This window comes from Orycteropus afer, unplaced genomic scaffold (genome assembly GCF_000298275.1).
Source record: "Orycteropus afer afer isolate SDZICR_OR568_19922 unplaced genomic scaffold, OryAfe1.0 scaffold00119, whole genome shotgun sequence".
Classification (NCBI taxonomy): Eukaryota; Metazoa; Chordata; class Mammalia; order Tubulidentata; family Orycteropodidae; genus Orycteropus; species Orycteropus afer.
The window spans coordinates 1389315-1398650 of NW_006921706.1; the positions used below are offsets into that span (position 1 = coordinate 1389315).

At 37.2% G+C, this 9336-nt stretch overlaps 1 protein-coding gene across 1 annotated transcript in view; it reads left to right on the forward strand.

The window, feature by feature from the left end:
• Positions 1 to 9336, forward strand: part of VWDE (von Willebrand factor D and EGF domains) — a 102194-nt gene that overhangs the window by 29406 nt on the left and 63452 nt on the right. The window contains 3 exon segments of the mRNA XM_007944089.1: positions 2999 to 3059; positions 3062 to 3221; positions 6043 to 6112. Coding sequence (XP_007942280.1) covers positions 2999 to 3059; positions 3062 to 3221; positions 6043 to 6112 — 291 coding nt within the window.

A 9336-nucleotide genomic window follows, 5' to 3' on the forward strand; every position in this document is an offset into this window, starting at 1 on the left:
TCCAACAAATCTTGGACAATTTTCTCAGTGGTTTTATTTTTCTCTTCCTGTTCTGGAATTCCAGTGACATGTAGGTTTTTCCTTTTGATGGTATCCCACATGAATCTTAGGCTTTCTTCACTGTGTTTTGATCTTTTTTCTGATTGATCCCTTTCCAAAGAAGTATTCAGGTATTTGTCTTCAGTCTCATTAATTCTGTCTTCCATTGCATAAATTCTACTCCTTTGCCCTTCAAATGTGTTGTCTATTTCTGAAAATTTAGTATTATTCTTCTGGATTTCTATCTGTAGATTTTGAATCATTTCTAATTTTTCATTTATTTTGTTGTTCTTGTATTTTTTCCCAAAATTCTTCTAGGGATTTGTGTGTGTTTTCTTTGATCTGTGTCTCAGTCCTTTGAAGATACCTAAATATAATTCTTTTGAATTCCTTATCAGAGAGTTCCAACGCTCCTTCTTCCTCAGGGATGTGTTCTGGGTCTGTATCCTGTTCCCTTGTTTCTACCACTTTATCTTGCTTTTTTGTGTGTACTTTGATGGTCTGTTGTCTTCAAGACATCATGGCATTGTTGTATTTAGATGTCTGTTAACTGTTTTTGAATAGCAGCTAAGGGTGAGTCAGGCTATTCTTGGTGGTTGTTTATCATTTGCCCGTTGGTGGGTAAGAAGAGGTGGTGGCTCTCACTCAGGAAGTGAAGCTCTAGGAGGTGTGGGTGTAGTTGTGTTGTATGGGCACTATTGCTTTCTCCCACTCAGTTAGACAAAAATAGCAATCGAATAACCATAAAAAACATAAAAGCAAATGGACAAATAACCCACCATATAATCACACACGAACAGTAACCAAATAAAGAAAAATGCAGGGGGGAAAAAAAACAAACTACTGCAGTATCTGGGGAGAGGGCAATGAGAGATAAAAAGTAGAGTATAGAATAATGAAGAAAAAAATAAAAAATGGGAAAAATGCAAAAAGATAAACAAGGAACATGGTTAACCATGAGAAAGGAAAATTGGAACCAGGAACAGGTAAAAGAGAAAAAGCTGAAAAGTAGAACCTGGAAAGAGAAGAAAAAGAATAGTAACAAAAAGGACAAAAGCAATAATAATAATAGTGTTTAAACAGACAAAAACAAGCAAACTAAAAAAAAGAAAAGAAAAACAGTTGGGGTAGGGCATCCCGGCTCCGTCTGAGCACACAGACTGGGATAGAATTCCTGCTGGCCTCAAAGGTGAGTGGGAATGTGGGATGGCGACACCTCCACTCACCAAGAAGGTATGGGATATAAGAGTAACTAGGGGAATGTCGTACCTTTCCAGTCGTCCGTGTCTGGAATGTCCTTGTGGTTCCTGGCAAGTGGAGCCTGTTCTTAACTCCCTGGAATCTAGGAGAACACTGTCATTTTAAACATCCAAATGGTTGCACTGCTTGTAAACATTCAAAATGGTTGCGCCCTCCAGATAGGCAAAAGTCTACAGCTCAACCTGCGTTCCTCTTTGCTGTTTCCCCTTTTATTCACCAGCCACCAGAGCAGTCCTTTGTGCAGTCCCAGGTTAGCAGGCTGATTTTTAGGTTAATTCTTAGGTCAGCAATATCTATGCTTTCTGTGCCATCAGGATCACTGCCGGACCACTGTTCTGTATGTCTTCTTTTTTGGTGTTTTCATACAAGTTATTTTACTAGTTGGAGTTTAGTCCACTTCTGTATCCTTCCCTTCAAAGCTTAGGGCTCCATCTTCTGTATATGTCTTAATTGGTTCCCCTTTTCTTTGTTGAAAAGGGTCTGTGCAGTCTTTCTGCCTATTCTGCCATCTTACCAGAACCCCTATATATATATATACTTAAAATACTTCAGTTCTGTTGGTTGCTACCTGGTCCTGCCTTTATTAATTGTGAGTTCTGATGGCTTGAAACCTAGAGACCAGCACCTCCTATTCCAAGACTAAAGAACTCAGCCTGCCAGTAAAATCTCAAAGTAGTTCCCGGTCCCCAATCTAAAGGCAGTACACCTACAGCAAATTCAATACTCATCCCAGTGACGCCTCTTGCTCAAACCTACATTGTGTGCAGCCACCACACCCAACATACTTTGATTTTTTTATAGTTGTAAACACAAGCATGGGACTTTCAAAAATACATTGTTTATTTTGGCCTATTTATGAACTTTTATAAATGAAATCACACAGGGTGGATATATATTTCTGCAACTTATTTTTACACAGAGCTCACACTCTTAACTGCACTGTATTCTGATTCTCCTCATAGCAGATTCATATATAGCTGAACTAGTTTGATTGACTTCTTTCTCTTAAAGAGCCTTGATTAAGACATTTTCTTTCAAAATGCCACGAAAAGAAGGATGTTGAGTGTATGCCCAAGGTTGTACAGTAGTAGTAAGTGGCTATGTTCTCCCCAAAGGCCAAAGTTTCTTCTCATTTACTTTGGTTTAATTTTTCTATTTAATTCTATTATATTTCTATTTTCCATCTAGAAATTATTTCAATTGAAGTTTTAACTTGATATTTTCCAGATCTTGGTATTTTCCAGATCAACTTCATCACCAGATTTTGAACAATCCTTTCCTTCCCTCATGGTTTTTTATGTCTCCTGAATTATGTATTAACTTTTGTATGTACTATTTCCACCAATTTTTCATGAAATTTCCAAGATCAATGTTTTTATGCAGACAACAACTTCAGATTGACTTATGGGGTCTTTGATGTGTTAGAAATTTTAGTAGACTATCGGATAATATTCCTTGTTTACAATAATAATGATACAAATAGAATAAATGTATTTGTAATATGATAAAATTATATTAATTATGAGGACTCTGTCCTTAAATTTAATATTCTCTAAAGTTATTTTTTCTTATATAGTTCAAGCCCAAAATATTAGATTGATAATTTAATATTTTTAAAGGTTGTTTAGAAAAAAATGCAAAGCTGATATTTATACCATGTGTGAAAATATGTTCTTTTTTTCCCTGCCTCTGATGCAAGTTGAACCACTGTGGAACTCAGGTACCTATGTGATTGTCTCTGAGAGATTCAGAAATACTGCCTCCACTGGGGAGGTCAAGAAACTGATAGCTTGTGCCACATGGCAGTTTTTGTTTAGCACTATGGAAGACTGCTGTTTTTTTCAAATCCATGTGTCTTTAAGAAACTGTGGACAAATTTTTGTGTATTTACTACAGCTCACAACTATGGGATATTGTGCAGAAGATATGAAAACATTAATAATGCACAAAAACTACTAATTTTGCAATCATATGTGTCAGTGTGTGCCATTTTCTGGATAAGAGGTTGAGCTAATGCAAATCTTCCTAAGAGACTTAATTTTCCATTATTGCTAGAGAAAAAGCTATATTTACAGCTTCAATCAACCAGAATATTTGCTTAGGATTCTTTACCAAGATCTTAAAATCTTCAGAAATTATGTGTTGGTGTCAAAGAGCAAAAGCAGACTTGTCGTTTTCTCACTTAACTTAAAAATTCTTTTGGTTTCCTTATTCCAATATACACTTTTTCTTTAATTACTTTATTTTATTTTTAATTCAGGAACTATAATACAAGTGAATTAAGTTTCCAAATAGCTTCCTTTTAATTTTTAGTTAATTTATGCTGGACAGAGAATGGATTATAGAATATATACATCTTTTGAATTAAGGGATGAGAGGTGGTGAGTAAAGGTTAGTGTGAAAAATATTGAATTCAGTTTTCCAAATATCAATGTTTATTGAGTGCTTATCCTATGCCAGGAATTATTTTAGTCTTTGGATTTATAGCAATGAACAAGGAAGATGGAATCTCTGCACTAAGACATCTAGTGGAGGACCTCAAAAGAATACTCTTAACAATAAAGAGAATATAACACAAAGAATAAAATAAGTATCCTGGAGTGCTTACTCATATAAATACATCATTGAAGTATTAAATACATGGAGGAAGGGAGATGAACCTTTCTTAAATAAGAATTGCAATAATATATATAGCTACTACCCCATGTAGAAGGTGGAGCATAACTTCCTGCCTTTTGACTATGGCCTGGATTTAGTGACTCACTTCTAAAGAACCGAATATGAAATGGGAAAAAATAGTGACTTTATAGAGGAGAAACCTGGCAGACACTGCCTTAATTATGTGATCAAGGTTAACATCTCCAGGGATAATGCATGTTGATATAATGTATTCCTAATAACATGCCATATAAAAAAGCACTTAACCTCTGTGGTTGGGAGCCCTGGAGGCACAATGGTTAAGTGCTTGGCTGTTAACAGAAAGGTTAGTAGTTCAAACCCACCAGAGTGTCCGTGGGAGAAAAGACCTTTCAATCTGCTCCCATTAATATTACAGCACAGGAAACCCTATGAGGCAGTTCTACTGTGTCCTATAGGGTCACTATGAATAGAAATTGACTTGACAGCACACCACCAAAATGTCTATGATAAACTTCCCCACAAAATATAACTAATCTAATCCTGAGAAAATGTTGTCAGTGGCTATCAAGTGCTTAATTCATGGTGATTACATGCACAATGGGATTTGAAACCGAAACTTATATAGCCTCATAGTAACATGCAAGGTTCTGAGAACTGAACTCAAATTGAAGATGGGGCAATCTACTTTTTAGTGATACTGTCTCGGAAACCCAAGGAGGGGTCACTATGAGTCGGCTTCGACTCCACGGCACATAATAACAACAAATTTGGAAGGTGAAAATTTTGCTACTAAACTACCAATGCCGCATGAAAAAACATTAGTCAAAAGAAAACTGAAGAACATTCCACTCTCTTTAAAATTGTCAAGGTCATGGAAAACCAGGAAAGATGGAAACTGATAGATTAGGAGCTCTGGCAGCATAGTGCCTAAGGCACTTGACTACTAACTAGAAAGCTGGCGGTTCAAACCCACCAGCCACTCAGAAGGAAGGTTGGGCAATCTACTTCCGTAGTGATACTGCCTTGGAAACCCAAGGAGGGGTCACTGTGAGTCGAGGACGACTTCACAGCGCACAACAACAACAACATATTGAGTTGGTTCCTGGAACAGGAGAGGACATTGGTGAAATTTGAATACAGTTTGCAATTTGTTTAATAGTATAGTCCCAATGTCAAATTTTTACTTTTGACAAATGTATCATGGTTTCATAATACAATATGTTAGCATTTGGGAAAGTGGAGTAAGGGGTATATGGGAATACTTTATTATTTTTGCAGCTTTATTATGAATCTAAAATCATTCCAAAATACAATGTTTATTACAAAACACAAAAATAAAGCTAAAAACAAACCTAATTTGTAAAGGAATAATGCGTGCTGTGAATTAAATACAACACCAATCCAAAAGGGATTGATGTGGACAGGATACTATCTTACATAGGGTAACTGGGGAAGGTCTGAATTTGAGCTGAGATATGAATGATTTGAAGAAGCCAACCATGCAATGACATGGCTTGAATCCAAGAAAGAGTTAAATAGGAAGTCCTCAGAAAATATGAGTAATGGAGGGGTTCCAGACACCTTGAACACAGGAGACTTCAGATTTTGTTATGAAGCACCATCATTAAATTGACTCTGCATACAATTTCTTGTTTCTAAATTCTCTCAGGAAGGAATCTGATGGGTCTACCATTGGTCATGTAAGTGTTTTTGTTACAATTAATTGTGACCAAAGGCTCAGGTTGTACGATAGCCAAGGCAGCTGTGGACCCATTTCTGGCATCTTGTATATGAGTATATGGGAAGCAGTTCCCAGGGAGCTGGCATCAAATTGGCTGTCATATAAATTATTTACTGAAGAAGACTCAATTTTTTAAAAAAAATGTTATGAAAAGTATAATTGTTTCAGAATAAGATCTAATCTCATCTTCCTTTTTCTCATTTTGAAAACAAAAAAATTTATCATGAAAAATAATGTGGAAAACAGCTAAGTAGTTTTCAGTCTGTTTTAAAACATCTCCGAAGAGTTGTCTTCTTGGATATATGTAGATTTATATATTTTTTATGTTTGCTTGAATAATTACACAAATCTTAACCTTCCGTAGCTATTTCTGATACAAAATTACAACAATGTGGGCCTGATGAAATTGAAATTGGAGGTGACTGTGTTCGTGTCACATTTTGTGTTTTTAGCAATTTTCTAAAAAACTACTAATTTCAAGAGCTTCATACCCTGAAAACAAGTAGTATATTGGGTAGAGTTTGGCAGTTTATCTCAATATCCTTAAAACTGTACATACATTTCACCCAAAACACAATAAGGAATTTAAAAAAAAATCATATTGTTGTATGTACAAAACAAAAACAAAAACAACACACTGCTGTTGAGTCGGATCTGACTCATAGTGACCTCTCCTTGGATTTCCGAGGTGGTATCTCTACGGAATTAGGTTGCCCAACCTTCCTTCTGAGGAGTGACTGGGAGATTTGAACTGCCAGCCTTCTGGTTAGCAGTCAAATGCCTTAGGCACTATGCCACCAGAGCTCCTATTGTTGTATGTAGTTATTCTATTTCCAAGAATCTACTTAAAGAAATATTTAAGGAATGCACACACACAATATTTGTAATAGCATTTCTTAATAAGAAATAGTGAATAAATAAATGGCAATTGTGGGGGCTCAATATTTAAGATGTATCCACAATGGCAAAATACTCTGTAAACACCATTAAAATGTAGGAATACATTTTTTTTTTTTTTTTTTGGTCATTAGTCATTATTCAAGGAGCTCTGGTAGCATAGTGGCTAAAAGCACTTGACTGCTAACCAGAAGGCTGGCGGTTCAAACCCACCAGCCACTCCTCAGAAGGAAGGTTGGGCAATCCTACTTCCGTAGTGATACTGCCTTGGAAACCCAAGGAGGGGTCGCTGTGAGTCGGGGCCAACTCGACGGCACATAACAACAACAACAACAGTCAATATTCATTGTATATTGTGGTTTGGTAATCAGATTATATAGTGCAATCTCATTTTGTTTTGTAGAAACGCTTTCATTGAAAAATAAACATGTAAAATAATTACACTGGTCCTGATTTTCCTCCTCTTTTCATTCTGTTTTTTTACTTTTTTATCTTTGTTTAATTGTAAAATTATTTCAAATATTAAGAAAAACTCTTATTGTAATAGTTATTTTTTATTCATTTATTATGATTTGGGTGAAAGAGCAAATTGGTTTTCCACTCAACAATCCATGCATATTCTATTTTGTGACATTTACTGCAATCCCCACATTATAACAGCATTCCTCCCTGCACCCACCTGTTTCCTTCCTCCGTCATTTTCCTCCTCTCCCACCGTCATAGCTCTGTTCCTGGGCAAATGCTGTCACCTTGATCTCATAAGCTTGATTGTTCTCATAAGTTCATACTCCTGATATTACTGTTCGTCTTATAGGCCTGTCTATTACTGAAAGTTGAGTCACAGGGGTTAAGTTCAGTTCCCAGCTTGAAGGTATATAAGGGCCATGGTCTCAGGGTTCCATCAGTCTTGATTAGATCAGTAATTACGCCTGGTCAGTTTTAAGATTTTGAGTTTAGTTTCACATTTCCCCTCACTTAACCTGGGACCTCTCTTGTGACCCCTTGCAGAGCAGTTGGCTGTGGTAGCCAGGAACCATTTAGTTATTCTGGTCTCATGGTGGTGGGTGCTGGGGTTTATGTCCTCCATTAGCCCTTTGGACTAATTGTTTCCTTGCGTGTTTGATTTTCTTCACTCTTCTTTGCTCCAAACAGGAAGAGCCCAATAGTTGCTCCTTGGATGGCCACTCATAAGCTTTTAAGACCCCAGTCGCTACTCACCACACAGTAGGATATAAAACATTGTCTTTATGGACTATGCTATGCCAATTGACTTTACTGTGTCCTGAGACTATGGTCCTGAGCCTATACCCACAGCTCATTCCCTCAAAGTATTTGATTGTGACAAAGATGCTTTCATGACTTGGTCCACTGTATGTTCTACTACATTTATGAACATATTTGAAGCAGATATAAATACATAGGTAAAGACAGCCTCTGTAAAACCTATTTGTGGGTACCTTCCCATCTCTGTTCAAATTGAGTGTTTACCTATGTATCCCCTCATCAATTACTGCTATTACTCTTACTGCAGGATTGTGGATGCAGTATCATTCACCTTTGTTACCTCTGACTCTTGTGCTCCTCCCTCTGTCTCCCACTGCCTTGATGGTTTTGTGCTGACCTCCCCCTTACTGTGTATTGCTTTTCCCTTCACCCAAGTTAATACGTGTCTACCCTCTAGTTGGTGATTGTCCTTCCCTTCCCTTCCCACCCATGGCAACCTTCAAAGAACAATTCTTTCTGTACGTAAACCTTTTCTTAACTTTTTACAGTGGTGGTCTCATATAATAATGTCCTTTTGTGATTGACCAGTTTCACTCAGGGTAATGCCCTCTAGGTTCATCCATGTTATGAGATGTTTTGCAGATTCGTCATTACTCTTTGACATTGCGTAATACTCCATGGTGTCTGTGTATCAGTTTGTTTAACCATTCGTCTGTTAATTGGCACTTAGGTTGTTTCCATCTTTTCACAGTTGTGAATAATGCTGCAATGATCATGTTGTTGTTGTTATGTGCCATCGAGTCGGACCCGACTCATAGCAACCCCTCCTTGGGTTTCAAGGCAGTATCACTATGGAAGTAGATTGCCCCATCTTCCTTCTGAGGAGTGGCTGGTGGGTTTGAACCACCAGCCTTCTGGTTAGCAGTCAAGTGCCTTAGACACTATGCTACCAGAGTGTGTATATATCTATTCATGTCATGGGTCTTATTTCTCTAGGAAATATACCTAGTAGTGGGATTGTTGGATCATATGGTATTTCTGTGTCCAACTTCTTAAGAAAGTGCCATACTGCTTTCCACAGTAGTTGCACCATATTACAGTCCCACCAGCAGTGTATGAGGGTTCCAGTCTCTCCATACCCTCACCAGCATTTGTTTTCTGTTTTTTTTTTTAACTTTTCTATTAATGGTGGGATTAATGAGAGGATATCTCACTGTTGTCTTGATTTGCATCGCTTTAATGACTAATGATCATAAGCATTTCTTCATGTGCTTATTAGCTACCTGAACATCTTTGGTGAAGTAACTGTTCATGTCCTCTGCCAATTTTTAAATTGGATTGCTTGTCTTTTATTGTTGTTGAGGTGTTGAAGTTTTCTATAAATTTTAGATTATTCCCTTGTCTTATATAACATTGCCAATTTTTTCCCCCGGAAAAATCCGGTTCAAGCCGGATTCAGAAGAGGACGTGGAACAAGGGATATCATAGCTGTTGTCAGATGGATCTTGGCTCAAGGCAGGGAATACCAGAAAGAT